The sequence below is a fragment of the Jaculus jaculus genome, chromosome 6 (assembly GCF_020740685.1).
Source record: "Jaculus jaculus isolate mJacJac1 chromosome 6, mJacJac1.mat.Y.cur, whole genome shotgun sequence".
In the NCBI taxonomy this organism is placed as follows: domain Eukaryota; kingdom Metazoa; phylum Chordata; class Mammalia; order Rodentia; family Dipodidae; genus Jaculus; species Jaculus jaculus.
In genome coordinates this window covers 61,062,247-61,089,390 of record NC_059107.1, presented here as the reverse complement: position 1 = coordinate 61,089,390, position 27,144 = coordinate 61,062,247, and the positions used below count along the sequence as shown (strand labels likewise).

The window sequence follows — 27,144 nt, the reverse complement described above, 5'->3', positions numbered from 1 at the left end:
GATGGCTCAGGGAGTAGGAGCACCAGCTGTGTATGCACCAGGACCTACACCCATGTAAAGAGCTGGGCATACCCACACATGCTTGTAACCCCAGGGCTGAGTTGGACAAAGACATGAGGATTGCTGAGGTTTACTGGTCAGACCAAAAAGCAGCAACTCCAGATTAGAGACTCCACTTCAAGGAAATAAGACATAAAAGCAATAGCGGAGGACACCCAATGTCCTCTTCCAGCTTCTACACATGTGTACTTGGGGAACGTGCATCTGAATACATACATGCATATAACACACACACATCCAAAAAATCAGTATTTTCTTTAATCCTGAAATTTTCCGTTAATATTTCTGACACTTCACAAAACATCCTTTGTTGACATTCTGCAAATGATACCATCCAATAACGTCCCAATACTCTCTTCTTGTGATGACAGTTTATAGATCTGTAAGTGAATGACAATTTATGAATGGCAGGTATATTTACGTACTGTTATTATACAAACATTTAAAGGGCTCAAGAGAAGGCTTAGTAGTTAAGGTGCTTGTCTGTAATGCCTAAGGACCAGGTTCAATTCCCCAGTACTCATGTAAGCCAGATGCACAAGGTGGCACATGTGTCTATAGTTCATTTGCAGTGGCCCTGGTATGCCCTCTCTCCCTCTCTCTCTCTCTCTCTCTATCTCCTTCTTTCTCCCTAAATAAACAATTTGAAATAAAATATTTAAAATTTTGTAAGTGAAGTTATTTAACTATTGAGTTATGATATAAAATAAAAAATTTATTTAGCCAAGCATGGTGGTGCATGCCTTTAATCTCATCACTCAGGAGGCAGAGGTAGGAGCACTTCTGTTAATTCGAGGCCAGCCTGGGACTACATAGTGAGTGGCAGGCCAGCCTGGGCTAGAGTGGGACCCTGCCTCAAACAACACAACAACAACAACAAAAAAAAAAAACAAACAGCTGAGCATGGTAGTGCGTGCCTTTAATCCCAGCACTCAGGAAGCAGAAGTAGTAGAATTCCCATGAGTTCAAGTCCACCTTGAGACTACATAGTGAATTCTAGGTCAGCCAGGACTAGAGCAAGACCCTACCTCTAAAAGAAGAAAAAAAAAAATAGGACCTGCAGTGATGGCTTAGTGGTTAAGGCACTTGCCTGCAAAGCCAAAGGACCCAGGTTAAATTCCTTAAAACCCATGTAAGCCAGATGCACACAGTGGTTCACGTGTCTGGAATTCGTTTGCAATGGCTGGAGGCCCTGGTGTGCCCATTCTCTCTCAATCTGCTTCTCTCTTTATATTTATATATATATGGAAATTTATCATTTGTGTCAAATATTCCCTTAAAGTTATAAAAAAAAAATCAAAAGCCAAGCATGGTGGTGCACACCTTAAATCCCTGCACTTGGGAGGCAGAGGTAGGAGTATCATTGTAACTTCAAGGCCAGCCTGAGACTCTGAATTCCAGGTTAGCCTAGGCTAGAGTGAGACCCTACCTCAAAAAACAAAAAACAAATCAAATTCAAGGGCTGGAGAAATTGCTCAGCAGTTAAGACACTTGCCTGCAAAGCCTAATGACCCAAGTTCAGTTCCCCAATACCCACATAAAAGCCAGATGCACAAAGTGGCACATACATCTGGAGACCATTTGTAATGGCTAAAGGCCCTGGTGTGTCCATTTGCTCTGTCTCTCTTCTATTTCTCTCTGCTTACAAATAAATAAAAAGTAAAAATATTTAATAAAAAAATAGATCAAATTCTGGGCTGAAGAGATGGCTCAACAGTTAAGGTACTTGCCTGCAAAACCCAATGACCTGGGTTCTATTCCCCAGTACTCACATAAAGCTAGATTCACAAAGTGGCACATGAATCTGGAGTTCATTTGCAGTGGCTAGAGGCCCTGGCGCACCCATTATCTTTCTCTGTCTCTGTCCTTTCTGCATGCAAATAAGTAAGTGAATAAACAGATAAATAAATTTTAAAATATTTTATGTGTTTTAGAGAGAAAGAGAAGAGGCAGATAGAGACAATAGGCATACCAGGGTCACCTACTGCAAACGACCTCCAGATGCATGTACCACTTTGTGTATCTGGCTTACATGGGTACTGGGGGATCAAACCAGGACCTTAGGCTTCACAGGCCAAGCACCTTAATTGGGCTTAGGCACCTGTCCAGCCCCCAATATGTTTTTGGGGGTGGTCTCATGGTAGGGTCTTGCTCTAGCCCAGGCTGACCTGGAATTTACTAAATGGTCTCAGGGTGGTCTCGAACTCATGGTGATCCTACTACCTCTGCCTCCCAAGTCCTAGGACTAAAGCCATGCACCACCACTCCCAGTCAAAAAAAATTTTTAATTTTTTATATCAAGTTCTAGGCTGCAGAGATTGCTCAGTGGTTAAAGGCACTCCCTTGCAAAACTTTAGGGCCTGGGTTTGATTCTTCAATACCCATGTAAGCCACATGCACAAAGTGGTGCAAGCATCTGGAGTTTGCAGCACCAGGCGGCGCTGATGCACACATATTCTCTGTCTCTTTCAAATAAATAATTTTTTTACATTTTAAATGTGGGCTAGAGAGATGGCCTTAGCAGTTAAGGCACTTGCCTGCAAAGCCAAAGGACCCAGGTTTGATTCCCCAGGACCCACATAAGCCAGATACACAAGGTGGTGCATGGGTTTGGAATTCATTTGCAGTGGCTAAAGCCCTTGAACATCCATATCTCTCTTGCATGCTTGTGTGCATGCTTGCGTTCTCTCTCTCTCTCTCTCTCTCTCTCTCTCTCTCCATATATATCTATAATTTGAGATGGAATCTCAAAGTAGTTTCAATTTGCATTTCCCTGATGGCTAAGGCAAATATATTCTTGAAGAGATGCAAATAAACAAGACACCAGCTAAGGTGTCCTAGATAAATTACATTGTGGGACTGTGAATTCCAATCTAGGGGAATGGTGAGGGAGTAAAGTACAGTGGGTAGTGGCCTTTGGAGCATGTGTTCAGCAGCCATGCTGGAGAAAAAGAATGATTGAGGGCTGGAGAGATGGCTTAGTGGTTAAGCGCTTGCCTATGAAGCCTATGGACCCTGGTTCAAGGCTCAATTCCCCAGGACTCATGTAAGCCAGATACACAAGGTGGCGCATGTATCTGGAGTTTGTTTGCAGTGGCTGGAGGCCCTGGCACGCCCATTCTCTCTCTACCTCTTTCTCTCTCTATTGCTCTCAAAAATAAATAAAAATAAACAAAAAAAAAAGTGACTGAGCATATTGGTGGTATATTAGTGGTTAATAAATAGTATCAACATTATTTCTCATATGCTCTAAAAATATGAACTTATAAATCTTCTTTTTATTTTTGGGGTTTTGTTTGTTTTGCTTTGCTTTACAAACCTTCTTGACTTCCGAGATGTCTGTGATTTCAGGAAGACTTTTCAGAGAAACCTGATGGCCATCCACATGGGATATTAGGTGCTCTTGATTTATTTGTTTTTCTCCTTCTTCAATGGAAACAATTAGAACTGAAGTATCATTTGCTGAAATACCAAATTTTTTCAAAGCCTCTGAAATCTATGGGAAAAAAATGCTTTCTCTGTGAACCATCTCCAGACCTTCCTTCTTTCTGTTTTCCTCTTCAGTAATACCTTTTTTTTTTGTTGTTATTTTATTTTATTTATATTTTCTATTTTATTATCTTATTTATTTTGAGGTAGGATCTTGCTGACCCAGAATTCACCAACTAGTCTCAGACTGGCCTCAAACTCACAGAGCTCCTCCTACCTCAGCCTCCTGAGTTGCCCTTGCCAACAATTCAACAATTCCTTTCTGATACTTACTACTGTCTTTAACACATTTCAGGCTTACAGATGTACTTTTCTTAGAATCAAATATAGGCTACTTGGCCTTGCATAAAACACATGCCTTCCTGGCTCATGTGACATTCCAGTCACACACTCTTGTCCTCTGGCCAGTCTGGGCTCTTGTGTATCATACTATTCTGCTGTCCTGTGCTCAATCACTTTTTTCCCCAGCATGGCTACTGAACACATGCTTCAAAGGCCACTACCCACTGTAATTTACTCCCTCACCATCACCCTAGATTGGAATTCACAGTCCCACAATGTAATTTATCTTAGGGCACCTTAGCTGTTGTCTTGTTCATCTATGTCCCCTCAAGAATAATTTGCCTTAGCCATCAGGGAAATGCAAATTGAAACTACGTTGAGGTTCCATCTCACTCCTGTCAGAATGGCTATCTCAAGAAAACAAATAAGGGCTAGAAAGATACCTATGGTGGCTTGATTCAGGTGTCCCCCATAAACTTAGGTGTTCCAAATGCTAGGTTCCCAGCTGATGGATATTTGGGAATTATCGCCTCCTGGAGGGAGTTTATTGTTGGGGGCAGGCTTATGGGTGTTATAGCCAGTTTCCCCATGCCAGTGTTTGGCACACTCTCCTGTTGCTATTGTCCACCTTATGTTGGCCAGGAGGTGATGTCCACCCTCTGCTCATGCCATTGCTTTCCCCTGCCATCATGGAGCTTCCCCTCAAGCCTGTAAGCCAAGATAAATCTCTTTTTCCCAGAAGTTGCTCTTGGTTGGGTGATTTCTACCAGCAATGTTAGCAAGACTGCAACAATAGCTTAATAGTTAAGGCATTCGGCTGCAAAGCCAAAGGACCCAGGTTTGATTTCCCAGGACCCACATAAGCCAGATGCACAAGATGGTACATGCATCTAGAGTTCACTTACAGAGGCTAAAAGTCATGGTGTGCCCGTTTTCTCTCTCTCTCTCCTTCCTTCTTTCTCTCTCTCACATTAATAAAATAAAATAAATTTTTTTTTTTAAAAAAGAAAGAAAATAAATGACAATAAATACTGGCAAGGAAGCAAGCAAAAAAAAAGAGGAACCCTTCTACACTGTTGGTAGGAATGTAATCTGGTATACCAATTGTAGAAATCAGTGTGGAGGTTCCTGAGAAAGCTAAAATTAGATTTACCATCTGACCCTGCTATACCACTCATAGGCATATGTCCTAAGGACTTTTCTTACTTTCTTAGAGGTACTTGCTCACACATGTTTATTGCCGCTCTATTCACAATATCTAGGAAATGGAGCCTGCCTAAATGTCTATCCCTCTCTCTTTCCTTAAATTAAATTTTTTAAAAAGAAAGTATTCGGGGCTGGAGAGATGGCTTAGCGGTTAAGCGCTTGCCTGTGAAGCCTAAGGACCCCGGTTCGAGGCTCGGTTCCCCAGGTCCCATGTTAGCCAGATGCACAAGGGGGCTCACGCGTCTGGAGTTCGTTTGCAGAGGCTGGAAGCCCTGGCGCGCCCATTCCCTCTCTCTCCCTCTATCTGTATTTCTCTCTGTGTCTGTCGCTCTCAAATAAATATTAAAAAAAAAAAATTTAAAAAAAAAGTATTCCTAATTGGGTATGATGGCACATGCCTTTAATCCCAGCACTCCGGAGGCTGATGTAAGATGGCTGTGAGTTCAAGGCCAATATGAAGAGCTACAGAGTGTGTTCCAGATAAGCCTGGGCTACAGTGAGATCTTATCTCAGGAGAAAAAAAGGTATTCCTGGTGCTGCAGAGATGACTCCATGGTTAAGTTCATTTGCTTGTAAAGCCTGATGGCTCAGGTTTCATTCCTCAAGTAAAGCCAGATGCACAAAGTGGTGCATGCATCTGCATTTTGTTTGCATTGACAGGAAGCCCTGACATTTCCATGCTCTCTTGGGCTCTCTGTCTTGCAAATAAATGGATATTATATATATTATATAAAGGAAAGTGTTCTCTGCACATGGTAGTGCATGCTTTTAATCCCCGCACTTGGGAGGCAGAGGTAAAAGTATCACCTTGAGTTCAAGGCTAGCCTGGGACTAGAGTGAATTGAATTCTACGTCATCCTGAGCTAGAGAGAGACCCTTCTTCAAAAAAAAAGAATTCCTGTGAGAATTTCAGACCACAAATTCTTCCTTCTGTCTGCATAAACATGTGCTAGGTAAGGAGTCTCTACCAGGTCTCAGCAAGTTCCCTGTACCGGATATTGAAGAGTTGAGGAGTTTTTACGGACTGAAAAATGTCCAAAACACAAAAATACACCTAGACCAAATGTTCTGTCATTTTGTTTCCTTCCAGTTCTTAAGCACAAACACTGGAGATAGCTTCCTGACCTCACATGGTAATAGCAGATACAATACTTGCCACATTTAAACTTTCACTCATATTAAAACTGATGGCAAAGCTCATATGTCTAGTAAGAGGCAGTGCTAAAGCTCAACTCTGTCCACTCCTCTGCTCTTCACAATTGTTTTAGCTTATTTCTAACAACTGTTTTGCAAGACCTAGCCTTCAACCTAACATTGGGGACACATACTACTATTACGACAAGGTACACAGAAATAAAGTCAAAAAATTCCACATTACATTGTTATTTGGAGAAAGGTTGAAAATAATTTCAGTAAACAGAGTTCTTGTCCTCATTTTTCCCAGCTTGTACAGATGAAATGCTTTGTTTGCTGCCACAAATATTTGAAACGGATCCACAATCTACCAAAAAGAATAATAATAAAAAAAAGAATTACACAGAGAACCTGGAATACCCTGACCACACATGACCGATCATAGGGCAACTCCATCCAGTTATTTTATAATTTCTTTTTAATATTTTATTTATTTGGGAAAGAGGAGGAGAGGAGAGAAAGAGACAGATGAAGAGAGAGAATAGGTGCACCAAGGTTTCTGGCCACCACAAACTCCAGATGCATGTGCCACCTTGTGCATACAGCTTTACTTGGGTACTAGGGAATCAAAACTGAGCCCTTTGCTTTTGAAGGTAGGTGCCTTAATCACTAATCCATCTCTCCAGTCTCATCATTTTAGTTTTTGTGATTATGATTCTTATGGACAATATTTATAGAACTCTTATCTATCTCAAGGGCCAGGACAATAAAAAAATATATATAGACACGTGGTGCTGGAGAGATGGATCAGCAGTTAAAGGCACTTGCTTGCAAAACCTGATGCCCTGGGTTAGATTCCCCAGTACCCACATAAGACAGATGCACATGTGGCACATGTGTCTGGAGTTCATCTGCAGCAGCAGGAGGTCCTGTAGTGCCAACTCTCTTTCTCTCTCTTGCAAGAAAAACTTGAAAGACATTTCAATAAATTGTAAAAAAAAAATGTGTGTGAGTATGTGTATATGCAGGTAAGTGCCTCATCTACATGTATGCACATCCCATGTACATACATGTAGAGGCCAAAGGAGGCATCAGGAGTCCTCCTCTATCTCCTTCTGCCTTCTAGTCCCAAGACAGTCTTTGAACCTAGAGCTGTCGTGTTTTGGTTAGACTGGCTGCAAGGGAGCTCCAGTAATCCTCCTGTGTCCACCTGCCTATGCGAGCATAAAGATCTGAGTTCAACCCTCACCTCCCCCAACACAAAACAAAGCAGGCATTATCTATGCTGGTTACCCCAGTGCTGCAAGTGGTCCAAGGTAGACCCAACCTTTCCTAATTCCTAGTATAATATAGGACTTCCACTTCTATTCACTTGCAAATTTATGATGCTCAAGTGTGACTTAGGAAAAAAAAATTTAACCAAAAATCATCAGGAATTTTAGGCTGATTTAAAACTTCTAAACAAGCCAGGGGCATGATGGCACATGCCTTTATTCCCAGCGCTCTGGAAGCAGAGGTAGGAGGATCACTGTGAGTTCACGGCAACTCAGAGATTACATAGTAAATTCCAGATCAGCCTGGGCTAGAGAGTCAATACCAAAACTAAAAAAAAAAAGGCCAGACTTTAAAAAAAGGCCAGACTTGGTGGCACACTCCTTTAATCCCAGCATTCTGGAGGCAGAGGTAAGTGGATCACCATCAGTTCCAAGCCACCCCAAGACTATTTAGTGAATTTCAGGTCAGCCTGGACTAGAGCAAGACCCTACCTCAAAAAACTAAAACCTGGGCTGGAGAGATGGTTTAGTGGTTAAGCACTTGCCTGTGAAGCCTAAGGACCCCAGTTCGAGGCTCGATTCCTCAGGACCCACATTAGCCAGATGCACAAGGGGGCGCACGCGTCTGGAATTCATCTGCAGTGGCTGGAGGCCCTGGCGCACCCATTCTCTCTCTCTCTCTCTCTCTCTCTGCCTCTTTCTCTGTCTGTCGCTCTCAAATAAATAAATAATAATAAACCAAAAAAAAAAATGAAAAAAAAAAACTAAAACCATTCTGAGGCAGGTTGTGCTTGGAGCTAGATGGTGGAGAACACTGGAGGTACTTTGAATAGATTCCCCTCCCCACCCCCCCCAGTATATTCAGTGTTTTATTAGCTTGTACACTGGACCTGCAACCACCTGGCTGAGGTGTCACTGGGCAGACCTTAAGGTGTGGTGGTGAGTTTGAAACTTCAATCTAAAAATATGCAAACTGGGCTGGAGAGATGGCTGAGCGGTTAAGCGCTTGCCTGTGAAGCCTAAGGACCCCGGTTCGAGGCTCGGTTCCCCAGGTCCCACGTTAGCCAGATGCACAAGGGGGCGCATGCGTCTGGAGTTCGTTTGCAGAGGCTGGAAGCCCTGGCACACCCATTCTCTCTCTTTCCCTCTATCTGTCCTTCTCTGTGTCTGTCGCTCTCAAATAAATAAATAAATAATTTATAAAAATATGCAAAGTGTCTAGTTCCACCTGGAGTTCCTGAAGTGTGCTGTGTGTTATTGCTGACCTGTGAAAGCAGGCCAGCTTCTTCTGCCATTTGGAACTTCCCCTGGATCTGTAAGCTTTAATAGATCCCTTCCGTTATAACTATGCCTGGTCTGGAAGTTCATCTCAGCAAACCAGAAGCTGTCTACTACAACTGAGGAGAACCAGAATGCATCAGTACATCAAAAACAGCTATCTACTTCACCTCATCTGCCTGATCCCAGAAGTAAATGCAAAGGAAGTGGTGACACAATACTGCTCTCACAGGCTAGCCTGAAAAACCACTTCCAGGGAGAAAATACTGTGGTCACTCAAACCTCACCAAAACAGAGATCCAGAGGCTACAGAGAACGCAACACTAAATCAGATCTCTATTTTTCCCACCATGGTTCAGAAACACAGCAGAAGAGGAGGCAGAAGGATTGTAAGAGCCTCAGTGTGGGTGGAAATAGCCTGAGACACAGTGTTCCATGCCTCCTCCCCAGATGGACTGACAGTGCTTAGTCCCCACAAGGAATACCAATAACCCAACTAAGAAAGACCCTCAACAAAATTAGGGCAGGGGAGAGGGCTCAGCAATTAAGACGCTTACCTGTCAAGCCTAAGGACCCAGGTTCAATTCCCCAGTATTCACATAAAGCCAGATGCACAAGGTGGCGCATGTGTCTGGAGTTCATTTTCAGTGGCTGGAAGACCTGGCACATCCATTCTCTCTTTTTTCTATCTGCCTCTCTTTCTTTTTTAAATAAACATTAAAAAAAAAAAAAAAAGCCAGGTGTGGTGGCGCACGCCTTTAATCCTAGCACTCAGGAGGCAGAGGCAGGAGGATCGCCATGAGTTCAAGGCCACCCTGGGACTACAGAGTGAATTCCAGGTCAGCCTGGGCTAGAGTGAGACCCTACCTCGAAAAACTAAAAAAAAAAAAAAAAAAAAAGAGTACAGCATTTTTATTACAAAAAAAAAAAAAAAAATCCAGGTATGGTGGTGCACCCCTTTAATCTCAGCACTCAAGAGGCAGAGGTGAGAGGACTGCCATGAGTTTGAGGCACACACATAAACTTTCACTTTCTCTCTCTCTCTCTCTCTCCTCTATATCTCTCTACTTGCAAGTGAATAATTTTTTTAATTAACATGTTCTTTTTCATTTTTTTAAACATCTTATTCATTTGAGGGAGAGAGAAAGAGGCAGATAGAGAAAGAATGGGCACTCTAGGGCCTCTATCCACTGCAAATGAACTCCAGATGCACGTACCACCATGAGCATCTGACTTATGTGGCTTCTGGGGAGTTGAACCTGGGTCCTTAGGCTTCGCAGGCAAGTACCTTAACCACTAAGACACCTCTTCAGCCTGTTCTTTTTCTTTTGGTTATTTCACGGTAGGGTCTCTCTCTAATCCTGGCTGACCTAGAACTCATTCTGTGGTTCTAGGCTGGCCTCAAACTCATAGTGATCCTATTTCTGGCTCCTGAGTTCTGGGATTAAAGGCATATGTCACCATACCCAGACTCAAAAATTAACATGTTCTTAAATGCCTGGTGTGGCTAATGCATCCTCATATTTTGCACTTACCATTGTAGGATTTATCAATGAACCACTGAGAGATCCTTCCATAGCCTTTTTTCTCAAGTCTCCAGCATTTTTTACATCTTTAAATAACAGAAGGGTCACCTTGCATTCAGGAAACAGGTCCAGCTGCTTTGTTAACTGCATGTCATAGATAATCAAGACTGCACAAAATCAAAAAGATGAGTAAGGAGGCTGAGAAGATAGATTAGCAGTTAAAGGCACTTGCTTGCATAACCTGATGGCCTGGGTTGAATTCCCCAACTACCCATCTAAGCCAGATTCAAAACGCGACCCACACATATAGCATTGTTTGCAGTGGCAAGAGGCCCTGGCATGCATGTGCCCTTCTCTATGCCAAGATTGCTCCCAGAGCCAAATTCTTCTATTGAACCAGCAACCTCCCCCTCATGTTTCACCTAATGCTTCTCCCCCTCCATTCACCTTATCCAATTTCAGTCCTGCAGATGAGCCACCACCCTATTGAAAGGACTAAGCTAACCATAAAAATTCCATTTTGAGGGGGGGTATTACCATGGGATATTTTTTATAATTATGGAAAATGTTAATAAAAATTGTGAAAATAAAAAATTAAATAATTAATTAAAAAATAAAAAGGATTTAAAAATTCCATTTTGTAAGCAGACCATAGGAACTCCATTTTGTTAAACATTCTCCATATTGTTCATGTACTTTTGTTAAAGTAGCTAAGCCAACCAATAAAAGGTCAGATCCCCTCTCGGAATACCCTCTATACTTGCCAAAATCCTGAAACCAAAACAACTAGTTCCTTAACTACAGTTACATGGTTACAATATATTTCTTCATCTGGACCCCACCAATCCTGTTAAAGGTCACCCAACTCCTCCCCTGGCTGTACACTTTGCCCAGCACCTGGGTCCCAGCACTTGGTTGTGCTGTTTCTTTTAAAAGCCTGTGAACCACTTCTTTGGGGTCACAGTTCCAGCTCCTGAGTCTGGCTGAATTCCTGATCAATCAGCTTTGTCTTGCCTTGGCTGTAATAAACTTCTCTCTGGTTTTTGTTGAGCTTGAGCAGTCTCTCCCTCTTTATTTGCACAACCCCCTCACCCAACACATATCTACCTCTTCAAGATCAAGCTTCCACCTCTCGAGGGCACATGTCCCCTTCCTCAACACCCTCCCCTCCAACATCTTCCCTGGGGGCACTATCTCCCCCTCACCTATATCCACCAATGCCAATACTGCCCATACCCAGTCCCTCTACCTCTTCACAGCCAATCTCTCCCAACTCCTCCTTGCCCTCATTACAGCCCTCCTCACCTATTAATCCTCTTCCCTCGCCCCTCATACCCATTCTTGTTCCCAAGCTCAACACCCTGCCCCCATGTTTCCTCTACAAGAGATGGCAGGACTGAGGGAACCCCATACTTGGACAAACTTAGACATCTCTACTCCAGCTGACTCCCTCTTTTATTTTAATTATTTTGTTTTGGTTTGGTTTGGTTTGGGTTTTTTTGGTTTTTCAAGGCAGGGTCTCACTCTAGCCCAGGTTGACCTGGAATTCACTATGTATTCTCAGGGTGGCCTCGAACTCACAGTGACCCACCTACCTCTGTCTCCCAAGGGCTGGGATTAAAGGCATGCACCACCTCACCCAGCTCAGTCTTTTTTTTTTTTTTTTGCACTTTTTTTCATATTATTAGTTGTTTGTTTGTTTTCATTTATTTGTTGATTAGGGAGAGAGAGAGAAAGTAAGAATGGGTGCACCAGGGCCTCTTGCCACTGCAAACAAACTTCAGACACATGTACCACCATGTGCATCTGGCTTACATAGGACCTGGAGAATCAAACCGGATCCTTAGACTTCGCAGGCGAATGCCTTAACCACTAAGCCATCTCTCCAGCCCAGTCTTTTTTTTTTTTAATTAATTTATTTATTTGCAAGCAGAGAGAGACAGACAGAGAGAAAATGGGCATGCAAGGGCCTCTAGCCATTGCAAACAAACTCCACATGCATGTGCCCCTTATACATCTTATATGGTTTATATGGGTTCTGGGAAATCAAACATGGGTCCTTTGGCTTCACAGGCAAATGCCTTAACCACTAAGCTAGCTATCTCTCCAGCCCCTTGTTTTGTTTTATGAGATAGGGTCTCACTCTAGCCCAGGCTGACCTGGAATTCACTATGTAGTTGGAGGGTGGCCTTGAACTCACAGAGATCCTCCTACTCTGCCTCCTGAGTGCTGGGATTAAAGGGATGCACCACCACCACACCTGGTTGACTCCCTCTTTATAAATGTCCAATTTTTAGCCAATCAGTTCCAAATATCAAATGTAGAAAGGGACCAGAGGTTATGCTGCTTTCCTGAAAAGCCTAAGGGAGCCACCTTTAATCCCAGCACTTGGAAGGCACAGGTAGGAGGATTGCCATGAGTTCAAGTCCACCCTGAGACTACATAGTGAATTCCAGGTCAGCCTGGGCTAGAGTGAGACCCTACCTTGAAAACAACAACAAAAGCCTAAGGACCCATGTTCAATTCTGTAGTACCCACATAAGGCAGAGAATGAAATTAGAGAATCACTCCCATTCACAATTGCATCAGAAAGAAAGAAAGAAAGAAAGAAAGAAAGAAAGGAAGGAAGGAAGGAAGGAAGGAAGGAAGGAAGGAAGGAAGGAAGGAAGGAAGGAAGGAAGGAAGGGAAGGAAGGGAGTGAGTGGGAGAGAGAGAGAAAGCAAGCAAGCAAGCAAGCTTGGAATAAACCTAACCAAGGAAGTGAAGGATCTTTACAATGAAAACTTTAAACACTCAAGCAAGAAATTGTAGAAGACACTAGGAAATGGAAAGACATCCTTGTTCACGGACTGGAAGAATCAATATTACGAAAATGTCAATCTTACCAAAAGCAATCTACAGATTTAAGGCAATCCCCATCAAAATTCCAATGGCATTCTTTTTTTTTTTTTTTTTTTAAATTTATTTATTTGAGAGCGACAGACACTGAGAGAAAGACAGATAGAGGGAGAGAGAGGGAATGGGCGCGCCAGGGCTTCCAGCCTCTGTAAACGAACTCCAGATGCGTGCGCCCCCCTTGTGCATCTGGCTAACGTGGGACCTGGGGAACCGAGCCTCGAACCGGGGTCCTTAGGCTTCACAGGCAAGCACTTAACCGCTAAGCCATCTCTCCAGCCCTCCAATGGCATTCTTACGGAAATAGAAAAAAAAACAATCCAAAACTTCATTTGGAAGCACAAAAAAACCCTCAAATATCTGAAACAATTTTGAGCAACAAAAATAAGGCATGTAGTATCACCATACCTGATTTTAACCTATATTATACAGCCATAGTAACAAAAACATGGAACTGGTACAAAAACAGGTATGTAGATCAATAGAATAGAATAGAGGACCCAGATGTAAGTCCGGGTAGCTACAACCACCTGATCTTCAACAAAAATTCCAAAAACACTCATTGGAGAAAAGACAGGCTCTTCAGCAAATGGTGCTGAGAAAATTGGGTATGTATCTGTAGAAGGATGAAAATCGATCCATATCTCTCCCCATGCACAAGAATTAAGTCCAAATGGATCAAGGACCTTAATATTAGACCTGGAACTCTGAAATAAGTAGAGGAAAAAGTAGAGGAAACCCTTCAACATATTGGTCTTGGCAAAATATAATTCTAATTGCTCAGGAAATAAAAAGACAGATCATCCAGCTGGTGCTGAGCTGATAACCTCCTCCATGTAGACCAGCTGACAGAAAGCTGGAAGAAGCCATTCTACATGCAGTTGGATGGGAGAGATACCACCAGTGAAGATACCCAACAGTGTCAGTGGACACTGCAAGCCTTATAATTGGCCAGCCAGGCCAAATAAGCCAACGGGTGCAATAGGGGCACGTCATGGTGGAAACCAACTGCCCTCCAACTGGACTGGAGGCCCACTCCAAGGGAGAGAATACATCCCTGAAAACTAAAAACAGGTGTAGTCATGAGCCCTAGGGGTGTAACGTCTGCTGATGTTTGGATAAGTGTATATACTATGCTTATCAAACTGCCCAGTAAGCACTTCTCTTAATATTCATACCCTTATATTAATGCTACTCTCACTTTGGGTAGAGAATCTTCTCTTTTCAGATGGCAGTGACCTTGGGATGACTCAGAAGGTATCATGGTGCTGGAAAGAAGTGACTAGAGTACCAAGTAACATCTCAATCACACCTTCTAAGGCTCAGGGTCTAATGCGGAAGAGGTGGCAGAAAGAATGTAAGAGCCAAAGGTAGGGTAGGACTCCTTACAATATGCTCCCTCCAGACATAAGATGGCCTGGATATCCATGACCTCATAGTGCCTGACACTACCTACACAAGACCATCATAAGAGGAGGGAAAGATCATGACATAAAAATAAAAGAGACTTATTGAGATGGGAGGGGATATGATGGAGAATGGAATTTCAAGGGGGGGAATGGGGGGATGGGTGGGTATTACCATGAGATATTTTTTCTAATCATGGAAAATGTTTTAAAAAATTGAGAAAAAAATGAGCTGGAGAGATGGCTTAGCAGTTAAGCGTTTGCCTGTGAAGCCTAAGGACGCTGGTTTGAGGCTTGATTTCCCCAGGACCCACATTAGCCAGATGCACAAGGGGGTGTACACATCTGGAGTTTGTTTGCAGTGCCTGGAAGCCCTGGCTCGCCCATTCTCTCTCGCTCTCTCTCTCTAAGCCCTGTCTCGCCCATTCTCTCTCTCTCTCTCTCTCTCCTTTCTCTGCCTGTCACTCTCAAATAAATAAATAAACAAATTTTTTTTTTAATTTAGAAAAAATTAAATTAAATTAAAAAAAGAAGTTTTTTTTTGAAAAAGACAGATCAACCCCTGGGACCTCATGAAATTACAAAGCTTTTATACATCAAAGGACACTGTAAATAGAGCAAAGAAGCAACCCACAGAATGGGAGAAAATCTTTGCCACCTATACATCTGACAGAGGATTAATATCTAGGATATACAAAGAACTCAAAAATTAAATAAGAAATCAAACAACCCAATTAAGAAATGGGCTATGGGGCTAGAGAGATGACTTAAAAGTTAAGCACTTGCCTATGTAGCCTAAGCACCCCAGTTCGAGGCTCGATTCCCCAGGACTCATGTTACCCAGATACACAATGGGACACATGTGTCTGGAGTTCGTTTGCAGTGTCTGGAGGCCCTGACGTGCCCATTCTCTCTCTCTCTCTCTCTCTTTCTCTCTCTGTCTGTTGCCCTCAAATAAATAAATAAAAATTAAAAAAATATTTTTTTAAAAAAAATGGGCTAAGAGAGAGTTGTCAAAAGAAGAAATACAGATGGCATATAAACATCTGAAAAAATTTTCTACATCCCTAGCCATGAGGGAAATGCAGATTAAAACTATGTTGAGATTCCATCTCACTGCTGTCAGATTGGCTACCATCATGAAAACAAATGACCATAAATGCTGGTGAGGATGTGGAAAAAGAGGAACCCTTCTACACTGATGGTTGGAATGCTATTTGGTCCAGCCATTGTGGAAATCAGTGTGAAGGTTCCTGAGATAGCTAAAAATATATCTACCATATGACCCAGTGATACCACTCCTAGGCATATATCCTTAGGACTTGTCTCACTACCTTAGAGATACTTGCTCAACCATGTTTATTGCTGCTCTATTCACAACAGCTAGAAGAAAATGGAACCAGCCTAGATGTCCTTCAAGTGATGAGTGGATAATGAAGATGTGGCACATTTACACAATCAAGTTCTACTCATTTGTAAAGAAAAATGAAATTTGCAGGAAAATGGATGGATCTGGAAAGGATTATACTTAGTGAGGTAATCGAGGCCCAGACAGCCACACGTTGCATGTTCTCTGTCATATGTGGATCCTAAGCTACAAAAGATTGGATTTCTATGAGTAAGAAAAAAACTCAGTAGCACAGGCCACTAAGCTAGAAAAGGGTATAAAGGGAATAGAAAGGGGGAAAGGGGAGAATTCATAGGATGGTATTGTATATATATGTATATATATATATATATGTGTGTGTGTGTGTGTGTGTGTGTGTGTGTGTGTGTGTGTGTGTAAGTAAGAACAGATTAATGGGAGTGAAAAGGCCTAAGAGAGGTCAGGGGAAGAGATTGAGTAAAGTAAAGGTGGAGGGAGGCTAATCAAAATCTAACAGTATATAAATAAGTCATATGGAAACCTACTTTTTTTGGACAATGCAACACCCAGAAGCCATAGACTATCCCTCGAAAATTTTCAGTGCCAGGGATGGGATACCTTCCAGTGAGTTGTTGGCCAGAGAGGTCACTGATACCCCCAAAATAGTACAGACCATTGCTGAGGCTCTTGTTTTCCCACCAGGAATAGATGATAAGACCCTATTGCTGAAAACTCCACATATTTGGGCTGCAAGGTCACTGAGAAATCCTGCTGGAGCTGAGTTGAAAACCCCCTCCATGTATACCAGCTGACAGAAAGCTGAAACAGCTACGGTGCATGCAGCTCAATAGGAGAGAGAGAAATCATCAGTGAAGATACTCAATAGTGGACACTGCAAGCCTTATATTTGGTCAGCCAGGCCAAATGAGCCCACAGATGCAATAGTGGCATGCCTGTTATGGGGGGAACCAAATGCCCTCTAATTGGGCTGTAGGCCTGCTCCATGGTAGCAAATGTATCCCTGATACTGAGACAGAGGAGTGCTCAGCACTGAAATATCTCTTATCACAACTTCCAAGGCTCAGGGTCCATTGAGGTAGAGGTGGCAGAAAGAATTTAAGAGCCAAAAGAAGGGTAGGACTCCTTACAACGTGCTCCTCCAGACACAAATTGGCCTGGACACACATAACCTCACAGTGCCTGATAGTACCTACTCAAGACCATCATAATAGGAGGAAAAGACGATGACATCAAAATAAAAGAGAAACTGATTGAAAGGGGAGGAATTGTGATGGAGAATGGAGTTTCAAAAGGGAAAGTGGGGAGGAGGAAGGGAATTACCATGGGTTATTGTCTACAACTATGGAAGTTGCCAATAAAATAAATAAATAAAATCACCAGGTGTGATGGCACATACCTTTAAATCCTAGCACTTGGGAGACAGAGGTAGGAGAATCACTGACTTAGAGGCCAACCTGAGACTGCATAGTGAATTCCAGGTCAACCTGGGCTAGAGTAAAACCCTAACTTAAAAAACAAACACAAGCAAACAAAATGGGCCAGAGGCTTCCCAAGGGGACATCCTTAATGTTTCTGTCATGGTCTTTGATAACAGAAAAGATGAGGTAAAGTGAGAAAAAAAAAGAGAAAAAGGGAGAGATTAAATACCAACTCTTGGCCTCAGTCCTCTATAGTTGCCAGCCCCCAAGCCCATCACCCTCTAACAGGCATCATATCCAGAAAAAGACAGCCAATGTCTGTTTCAGATGTAACCAGCCAGGACACTGGGCCAAGGCCTGCCCTAACCCCAGGCCACCCACAAAAGCCTGCCTGTTTTTTGTTTTGTTTTTTTTTTTTAATCCTTTAACAACTGCGTGGACAACTGGGTCATTAGAAATGGGGCTGCTACTAGGGACATGCTAATGCCCTCACAAGGCACCCAACACAATTGTGAAAGACGAGATTAAAAACAGATTTTCAGTGATGGATACACAGAACATTGTTAAGAAAGATGTTTAGAAATCAACCACTCTCTAAATGGACTGGAGGCCCACTCTATGGGAGCGAACACATCCCTGATACTGGAAACGTACAAGTGTAGTCATGAGCCCTAGGGGTATAACGTCTGCTGGTATCTGGCTAAATGTATATACTATACTCACCAAACTGCCCAGTAAGCACTTCTCTTAATGTTCATTCCCATATATTAATGCTACTCTTACTACTTATTTATTTTTATTTTTATTTATTTATTTGTGAAACAGACAGAAACTGGCAGAGAGAGAGAGAGAATGGGCACGCCAGGGCCTCCAACCACTGCAAACAAACTTGAGACACGTGTGCCCCCTTGTGCATCTGGCTAACGTGGGTCCTGGGGAATCGAGCCTTGAACCAGAGTCTTTAGGCTTCACAAGCAAGTGCTTAACCACTAAGCCATCTCTCTAGCCCTTAGTTCTTTTTTTTTTTTTATTATTGACAACTTCCATGATTGTAAACAATATCCCATGGTAATTCCCTCCCTACGCCCCCCCCCCACTTTCCCCTTTGAAACTCCACTCTCCATCATATCCCTCCCCACTCTCAATCAGTCTCTCTTTAATTTTGATGTCATGATCTTTTCCTCCTATTATGATGATCTTGTGTAGGTAGTGTCAGGCACTATAAGGAATACTTTTGATTAGAGAAGCTTCTCTTTTCAGATGGCAATGACCTTGAGATGACTCAGAAGGTACCATGGTGCTGAGAAGTGACAGAGGAGTACTCAGCACTGAAATATCTCTTGTGACATTTTCCAAGGCTCAGGGTCCATTGAGGAAGAGGTGGCAGAAATAATGTAAGAGCCAAAGGAAGGGTAGGACTCCTTAGAACGTGTTCCTCCAGACACAAAATGGCCTGGATATCCATGACCTCACAGTGCCTGACACTGCCTACATAAGACCATCATAATAGGAGGAAAAGATCATGACATCAAAATAAAACAGAGACTGAGGGAGGGGATATGATGGAGAATGGAATTTCAAAGGGGAAAGTGGGGGGAGGGAGGGTATTACCATGGGATATTTTTTTTATAATCATGGAAGATGTTTTAAAAAATTGAGAAAAAATAAGATTACAAAAAAAAAAGAATATGACATCTGGAATTTTTATTGAGTAAATAAAAGCATAGTCAACAACAACAACAAAAAGAGACTGAGAGTGGGGAGAGGTATGATGGAGAGTGGAGTTTCAAAGAGGAAAGTGGGAGGAGGGAGAGACAATAACCATGGGTTATTGTCTAAAATTATGGAAATTGTTAATTTTTTTAAAAAACTGGAAAAAAAAAAGATGTTTAGGGCTGGAGAGATGGCTTAGCAGTTAAGGCGCTTGCCTGTGAAGCCTAAGGACTCAGGTTCGATGCTCCAGAACCCACGTAAAGCCAGATGCACATGGTAGCCCATGTCTAGAGTTTGTATGCCATGGCTAAGGGCACTGGTGTCCCATTCTGTCTCTTTCTCTTTCTCCTTGCATGTAAGTAAATAAAAACATTTTAAAAAAAGAAAGATGTTTAAGTGGTACTTAAGATTAAAAGGTCAATGTAAGTATAAAAAGGTGTGAGGATGTAAACAAATATTTAAAAAAACAAGACAGGGCTGGAGAGATGGCTCAGCAGTTAAGGCACTTGCCAGCAAAGCCCAAGGACTCGTGTTTGACTGCCTAGATCCCACATAAGCCAGACACACAAGGTGACACATGTGCAAGGTTGCACATGTATAAAAGTTGGCAAACATGTCTGGAGTTTGAGTGACTGGAGGCCGTAGCATACCAGTTCTCTCTCTCTCATTAAAAAAAAAAAAAAAAAAAAAAAAAGATGGTCTTCAGGCAGGGCTAAGAGGTGACAAGGCGTCAGAAAGCCTGGATACACCTGATTACAGCTTCTCCCCTCCTCTCTGATTGTTTCCAGAAACTGTTAGCTGACAGGGAGACGGGTCAAGAGAGATGTTCTTGTTTTAAATACCTTTTTATTTTTATTTATTTGAGAGAGAAAGAGAGATGGAGGGAGAGAAGGGGCACAGGGCCTCCAACCACTGCAAACAAACTCCAGATGTACCTTGTGCATCTGGCTTACGTGGGTCCTGGGGAATGGAACCTGGGTCCTGCAGCTTTGCAGGCAAGTGCCTTAAATGTTAAGCCATCTCTCCAGCCCAAGAGAGATGTTCTAACTATTGGGGAACCTGAGTCTTAAGGCAAAAGTAGCTTAGACTAACCTGTAATTCATTATAGAGTCTCAGGGTGGCCTCAAATTCAAGGCAATCCTCCTACCTCCGCCTCCCAAATGCTGGTATTAAAAACGTGCATCCCCCTACTCCTGGGTTTGGCAGGTAAAACTTTTATGTGTTTGCTCTAAACTCATTGGAAATGGATAAAACTGGGCCTAGTTATATACAATTTCATTATTTGTAAAATAAACAACTGATAATAACCATTTTTTAAGACTAATCAAACTTTTAGCCTTTCATTCGTTCTTCTAAAGCTAAGACCTTTTTGATCTTTGGATCAAGTAATTAAAAACTATAAGCCTCAAAGCCGAGCATGGTGGCACATGCCTTTAATCCCAGCACTTGGGAGGCAGAGGTAGGAGGATCACCATGAGTTCAAGGCCACCCCAAGAGGACATAGTGAATTCCTGAGCTACAGTGAGACCCTACCTAAAAAAAACAAAACAAGCAAACAAATAAACAAACAAAAAACCTATAAGCCCTCTATATTAAAGACTTACATAAAACCTTTAAACCTGAATATAAAAATTAGTTAACTTCTTAATCTCTATCATGCTTAAATTTCAAATTGTTGAAGATATTTCTAATAGATTTTACATGATCTAGGAGTTTCTTTCCTAATGGTGAAACCACCTCTAGAGAACAGACCTAAGGGAAGCCAAGTTAGGCCACTCAGGCATATTGATGCTCTCAAGGAGCCTTAAGAGATTAAAGATTAACACAGAGCATTAACTACTAGCCTGAGGGCATGATTCCATTAAAGACATCTGAGGTTAGTCTTGCCCTGAGGTCAAGGTGGCCTGTACTTCATATGAGCTTCAACTGGTGTTTGGTTTTGTCCTTATCTGGAGCTGGCTCAAAAGGAAATTGGGGTGGGGTGATGACTGAGGACTAAGAGATAGGTCATTGTAAAGGAAAATAGGACAGGACAGATCTCCTCCTTGTGTGAGGGGAGACTCTGCCCGGCTTAATAAAGGCTCTCCTTTTTACTTTTTATTCGGGTGATCGGTTCATTTCTGGTCTGGGACTCGCTACAATGGCACTGATAATTACCACCCTCCAGAAGACCTTGCCTATTCATAAGATCCATGTGGGACAACAGCCTGCCACGTGCACAAAGTACAAAGTGAAGTTTGGCAGATGGGACCAAAAGCTGAGATGTGACTAGAATGTCAACAATGGACTACAACAATTGTGGAGAAGTAAATGCTATCAGTACAGAGCCAAGAATATTTTGGGCCATATTATAAAGCTTTCAGTGGCCAAAAATAATATTTTTCTGTGGCATCTCTGACATCTCTCTGTGGCCAGCTAAGAGAATGGGCCAGCCACTGCAAATGAACTCCAGATGCATATGCCACCTGTGCATCTGGCTTACATGGGTCCTGGAGAATTGAGCCTCAAACCAGGGTCCTTAGACTTCACAGGCAAATGCTTAAACTGCTAAGCCATCTCTCCAGCCCTGATTTGATTTTTAAAACAATTTCAATCATCTTTTACTTGTTGGTGTTGGAGACAGGGCTTCACACAGACTAAGTCTATATTCTACCACTAAACTACACTGCCAGTCCCCAAATCTTGATAGTTTGGTGGGGTAATCTGCAAGGCTCAATTTTTCTTGGTTTTTCAAGGTAGGATCTCACTCTAGCTCAGGCTGACCTGGAATTCACTATGTAGTTTCAGGGTGGCCTCGAACTCTCAGCAATCCTCCTACCTCTCAAGTGCTGTGATTAAAGCATGTGCCAACATGCCTGGCTTCAATTTTCCTTTGTACTTAGTAGGCTCCATTTCTAGTTCTCTTTCTTAAGGAATTAATTGGAAGTTGAGGATTATGTAAAATATCCCTAAATATTTTTTAGGTTTTTAAAATTTGTTTATCAGAGACAGATGGGTGCACCAGTCACTAGCCACTGCAAACGAACTCCAGATGTATGCACCACCATGTGCATCTGGTTTACGTGGGTTCTGTGAAGTCAAACCTAGGTTCTTAGGCTTTGCAGGCAAGTGCCTTAACCACTAAGCCTTCTCTCCAGCCCTGGATTTTTTTTTTTTGAGGTAGGGTCTTGATGTAGCCCAAGCTGGCCTGGAATTCACTCTATAGCCTCAGGCTGGCCTCAAACTCATGGTGATCCTCCTACCTAGGCCTCTCAGATGCTGGCATGTGCACCAGGCCCGGCCCTCCCTCAACATTTTGAAAGGCTAAGAACAACCTATCTAGCTAATAACGGGTTGATTGTGACTCAACAGCCATTAGAAACTGCAGTCTTCTCTGGGGATATGGTTCAGTGGTTGAGCACCTGCCGATATGCACAAGGCCCTGGATTCAATCCTCAGGACTGTACCTGCTGGATCCCAAAACAGCTATAAGCTGATGATCTATGAAAACAGCTACAATAAGTATATCACATGACTGAAAAACAAACATAGCTAAATTGTGTTTTTATTTTTACTTATTTTTATTATTCAGGGTTTTCAAGACAGAGCCTCACCTGGCCTGAAACTCACAATCCTGCCTCTCTCTTTCTTTGTTTCCATTTTTGTTGTTTTGAGTGAGGGTCTCAGTCTAGCCCTGGCTGATCTGGAACACTCTCTGTAGTCTCAGGCTGGCCTCGAAATCACAGTGATCTTTCTACCCCTCTACCTCCAGAGTGCTGGGATTAATGGTGTGCACTACCATGGCCAGCTGTGGAGCTTTTAAATAAGATGCTCATAAAGAAAAAAATACTAAAAGGGAAACATACCAAAAAATTAAAAAGCTATTTACTGGAAATGTCTCATTTTTTTTCAAAGAAAGACTTTCATAAATAATGTCCTGACACATATTCCATCTTTAGTCTTGTTAATATCTAAGAAAAAAGAATACACTTTAATCCTAGCATTCAGGAGGCAGAAGTAGGAGGTGATTAAAGGTGAGCACCACCAAGCCCAGACTTATTTTTTAACATTAAGAAAAAAAAGAGTACTTAAAATATTTGTTCTTGGGCTGCAGGGATGGTTTAGCAGTTAAGGTGTTTGCCTGCAAAGGACCCAGATTTGATTCCCCAGGACCCACGTCAGCCAGATGCTCATGGGGGTGCACGCATCTGGAATTCGTTTGCAGTGGCTGCAGGCACTGTCATGCCCAATTCATTCTCTCTCTCTCTCCCTCTTTCTCTGCCAAATAAATAAATATAAAATATTTTTAAAATATTTGTTCTTGTTTCTTGTTAATCACTTAGGCTAGAAACTTTGGGCTCATCATTGGATAGTGCTATGAAATTTGGGTTGAAATTTAAGTCCTAATATAAGGTATTAAAAGGTAGGACCTTTAGGATGAAGAGGTGGCTCAGTAATTAAAGCACTTTGCTTGGAAAGCCTGACCTCCTGTGTTCAATTCCCCAGTAAAACCATACGCACAAAGCAGGGCAGGTGTGGAGTTCATCTGCAGTGGCATTAGGCTGTGGTGCACCCAATCTCATTCTGTCTCTCTTTCCTTATAAACAAAAGGTAGGCCCTTTAAAGATGATGGGGGTGGGGGATGAAGAGATGGCATAGTGGTTAAGGCACATGCCTGTGAAGCCTAAAGACACAGGTTCGATTCTCCAGGTTCTACGTAAGCCAGATGCACATGGTGGCGCATGTGTCTGGAGTTCATTTGCAGTGGCTAGAGGCTCTGTCTCACCCATTCTAACTCTGTCTCTCTCTCTCCCCTTCCCTGTCTCAAATAAATAAATAAAAATAAATCTTTTTTTAAAGGTGATAGGGACTGGAGTGATGGCTTTGTGGCTAAGGCACTTGCCTTTAAAGCCAAAGGACCCAAGTTTGATTCCCCAGAATCCACATAAGCCAGATGCACAAAGTGGTATATGCAGTTGGAGTTCGTCTGCAGTGGCTGGAGGCCCTGGTGTGGCCACTCATTCCCTCCTTCCTTTTCTCTCTCTTCTGCCTCTTACTCTTGCTCTCTCAAACAAAATTTTTTTTTAAGTGATTGGGACTTTGTTCTCATAAATGCATTAGTCCACTGGTGTGATTAACAAATTAATGGTTTATCACCAGAATGTTACAAAAGCCACTTTGGCTAGGACTCCTAATCTGCTCCTTGTCTCTTGATAATTTGGTCTGTAGACCACTGACCAGAATCATTAGCCTTCGTGTGAAGTACAGAGGTCTATGCAACAGAAGAAAGTCAAATGCAGGTACCTGTTGCTTAAATTCCACATCCCCTGTCCACACAGTGAATCTTTACCTCCTAAATGTAATTTTTGCTTTGTTTTTTGAGGTAGGGTCTTGCTCTAGGCCAGGATGACCTGGAATTCACTATGTAATCTTCTCACTTGAACTCACCACGATCCTACCTCTGCCACCCAAGTGCTGAGACTAAAGGTGTGCGCCCCCATACCCATCTGCTAAATGAAATTTTGATCTGCTCCTCTCTCCACACACACCAGGTCAGCCTGGGCTAGAGTAGAGTGAGGCCCTGCCTCAAAAAAACAAAACAAAAAAGCAATCAGTTAAAAACACTTGAATAAAAAATGCTGTTCAACTGTATAGCTTTCATTCATGAATTCACAATCCTCATTACTCAACCTCCCAAGTGGTGGGATTACAGACATGCACCACTATGCTCAACCTAACTGTGGATTTTTTTTTAACTATACAGGGCTGGAGAAATGGCTTAGCGGTTAAGGCAGGTTCGATTCCCTAGAACCCACATAAGTCAGATGCACAAGGGGGCACGTTCATCTGGAGTTTGCTTGCAGTGGCTGGAGGCCCTGGAATGCCCATTCTTTCTCTCTGATTGCAAATAAATAACTTTTTTTAAAAAGCTATACAGAAAGAAAAAATACTGACAGATAATATACCTAAATGTAATTTGGATCCGCCCCTCTCTCCACACACACACCACCACTGCTCCTCTTCAGCGGCCCAGTAGGCGTGGCCTCACTGGAACACCTGTCCTCCTGAAATTCCGTCCTCCCTCTCTCCCTGCCACATGGTCCTTCTGCCACCAGAGATCTGACCTGACCTGACCTGACTGGGTCGGGAGTCCACACCTGGTTCGGCTACCTCGGCTGCCACAGCTTTGCAACAGGTGATGCCTGTCTGCACAGCTTCCTACTCCACCCAAGCAAGCAGTGAGGCCTCTGGTAGAGTCGCAGGGCGATCCGGCTCTTCCACGCGCCCGGGGCCCGCCGAGCCCGCTCCACAGAGGAGCGGCCACCGCCGCCAACTGGCTGCCCGGCGGGCCTGTGGCCGCGCCGCCCCTCCGGCCTCGGCCGCGAGCTGACCGCAGGGGGCTACAGGAGGGGAGGCTGGCCAGCCCGCCCACGCACTCCCCTGGGTAGACACGTGACAAGCGTAGGCCGAGGTAACCGCACGAGTCACGGAGGAAGAATATTAAAACTGCAGGACTAGCTCTCCACCCTGGCAGCCGAACTCACCTGGTCCGTCAAGGAAGATCGTCCCCTCGGAAACAAAACCCTGGACTTCTGAGTGCCGATCCCCGCCTTCCCAGCCACTTCCGCTTAGGCTGGCTCCGGTCAACACGTGTTTCTAGACAGGCACGGTCACTGGCATCCTTCCTCTGAGCTCTCCTGTTGTCTAGTCCTGTTTGTGGAAGCGAAGGGGAACACTTGTTTCTTCCCTCCCTTCCAGCGGAAGGGATCCACAGTAGAGGATTGAAATTGAGGCCTGGTTTTGTTGTGCCAAGACCCCAGGAGTCACCGCTCCAGAAGCCGAGTCACTCTCATGTAAAAGCAGCAGGTTTCTTTATTGCAAGCCTAGGCCTGGGCTCTGTCCTCACAGTCTGGCACAGCAGTACTGAGAGAGAGCCCAGACCCTCAGAGGAAAGGGGTTTATAAAGGAAAGGTTACATCATACTGTGACTTTATAAAATGATTGGGGCTAAGAGGGCGCGCTCAGGAATTTCAGAGAGGGTGCGAGTGGGAGCTCCAGTCTACTGATCCAGTAACTTGTCCAGTAACTTATCTAGTAACTTGTTTGCAGAACCTATTTCAAGAGCTGTTTGCAGAACTTATCTTTTGCAACAGGCGGGGGGCCTCCATGGCTAGGTATCTCTGGAATGTCCCTGAAGTGGAGGCTTCTCAGGAATCAAGGGGGAGGGGAATGGCTATAGCTAAGCAAGCATGGATACAGAAGCAAAAATAGCACATTAGTTAGCTAGTTCCTCATCTGAATCAAAATGGCTGTCTGATTTTAAATGGCAGCACCACTGTCCAGCCACTAAGTGAGGTCCCAGAAGCCAGATGCAGCACGTTACTTCTTTGTCTCTCAGTTTCTCTTCGCTATATCTGTAGCCCAGGTTGTGGCTTTCTTGAGACGCCCTCAGGTTCTTCCTGTGAAAAGAAAATAGTCATTAGTATGCCTTCTACTGCTAGAGATCCCACAGCTCTTCCGAGCATTCTCCCAGCGGTTTCTTGGGGGTCCCTGGAGGTGGCCACCATCAAGGTGATGTGTTTCGAGAACTTAAGAAATAGTATTTGAAGAACCTTAGAGTAGGCTTAGACTAGGATGTGTGGTCCCCATGCCTCCCAGAGAGGATAAACAGACTGTGGATGTGGATGGTTTTCCATTTTCCTTATTATTGGGTTTCATCTTTATCAGTACTTTAGTTTGCATGGCATGACAGGCAAAAACTTGCCAGCGTGTTGTAAATAGAACAGTAAAGGAACTCATCAGTAAGACCCTACTGCTGAAGTCTCCACATGCCTGGGCAACAAGGTCACTGAAAATCAAGCTGGGTCTGAGGTGAAAACCTTCTCCCTGTAGACCAGCTGACTGAAAGCTGCACTACATGAAGCTCTATGGGAGACAGAAGTCATCAGTGGTGAAAACAGTGGACACTGGAAGCCTCAAGTTTGGCTAGCCAGGCCAAATGACCGAACAGATGCAATAGTGGCTTGTGTTCTGGGAGAAACCAACTGCTCTGTAATTGGACTGGAGGCCTACTCTATGGAAGGGAATACATGCCTG

General features: G+C 43.2%; 1 protein-coding gene across 5 annotated transcripts; it reads right to left on the bottom strand.

Moving 5' to 3' along the window:
• Positions 1-296: 296 nt before the first annotated feature.
• Tprkb (TP53RK binding protein) lies at positions 297-25,729 on the bottom strand. 5 transcript variants are annotated; one of them, XM_045152812.1, is made up of 5 exons: positions 25,593-25,729; positions 10,259-10,416; positions 6,416-6,538; positions 3,380-3,556; positions 297-440 (listed from the first exon to the last, which is right to left on the bottom strand). In XM_045152812.1, exons 2-5 carry the CDS (start codon positions 10,397-10,399, stop codon positions 354-356), a joined length of 528 nt encoding a protein of 175 aa, XP_045008747.1. In that variant the 5' UTR covers positions 10,400-10,416; positions 25,593-25,729; the 3' UTR covers positions 297-353. The 5 variants fall into 5 exon arrangements, with proteins under 5 accessions (XP_045008747.1, XP_045008746.1, XP_045008749.1 ...); XM_045152811.1 differs by lacking the exon at positions 25,593-25,729 and adding an exon at positions 25,206-25,390; XM_045152814.1 differs by lacking the exon at positions 25,593-25,729 and adding an exon at positions 25,219-25,390.
• Between the last annotated feature and the right edge of the window lie 1,415 nt (positions 25,730-27,144).

What these genes read in the sequence shown, in the direction of transcription:
- Tprkb (XM_045152812.1), bottom strand. Translation starts at nt 10,399, where the DNA reads ATGCAGTTAACAAAGCAGCTGGACCTGTTTCCTGAATGCAAGGTGACC. An exon ending in CATTGATAAATCCTACAATG is followed by an intron (nt 6,539 to 10,258) that starts GTAAGTGCAAAA and finishes TCTTTTTGGTAG; the next exon opens with ATTGTGGATCCGTTTCAAAT. An exon ending in ACCTTTCTCCAAATAACAAT is followed by an intron (nt 3,557 to 6,415) that starts GTAATGTGGAAT and finishes TTTTTCCCATAG; the next exon opens with ATTTCAGAGGCTTTGAAAAA.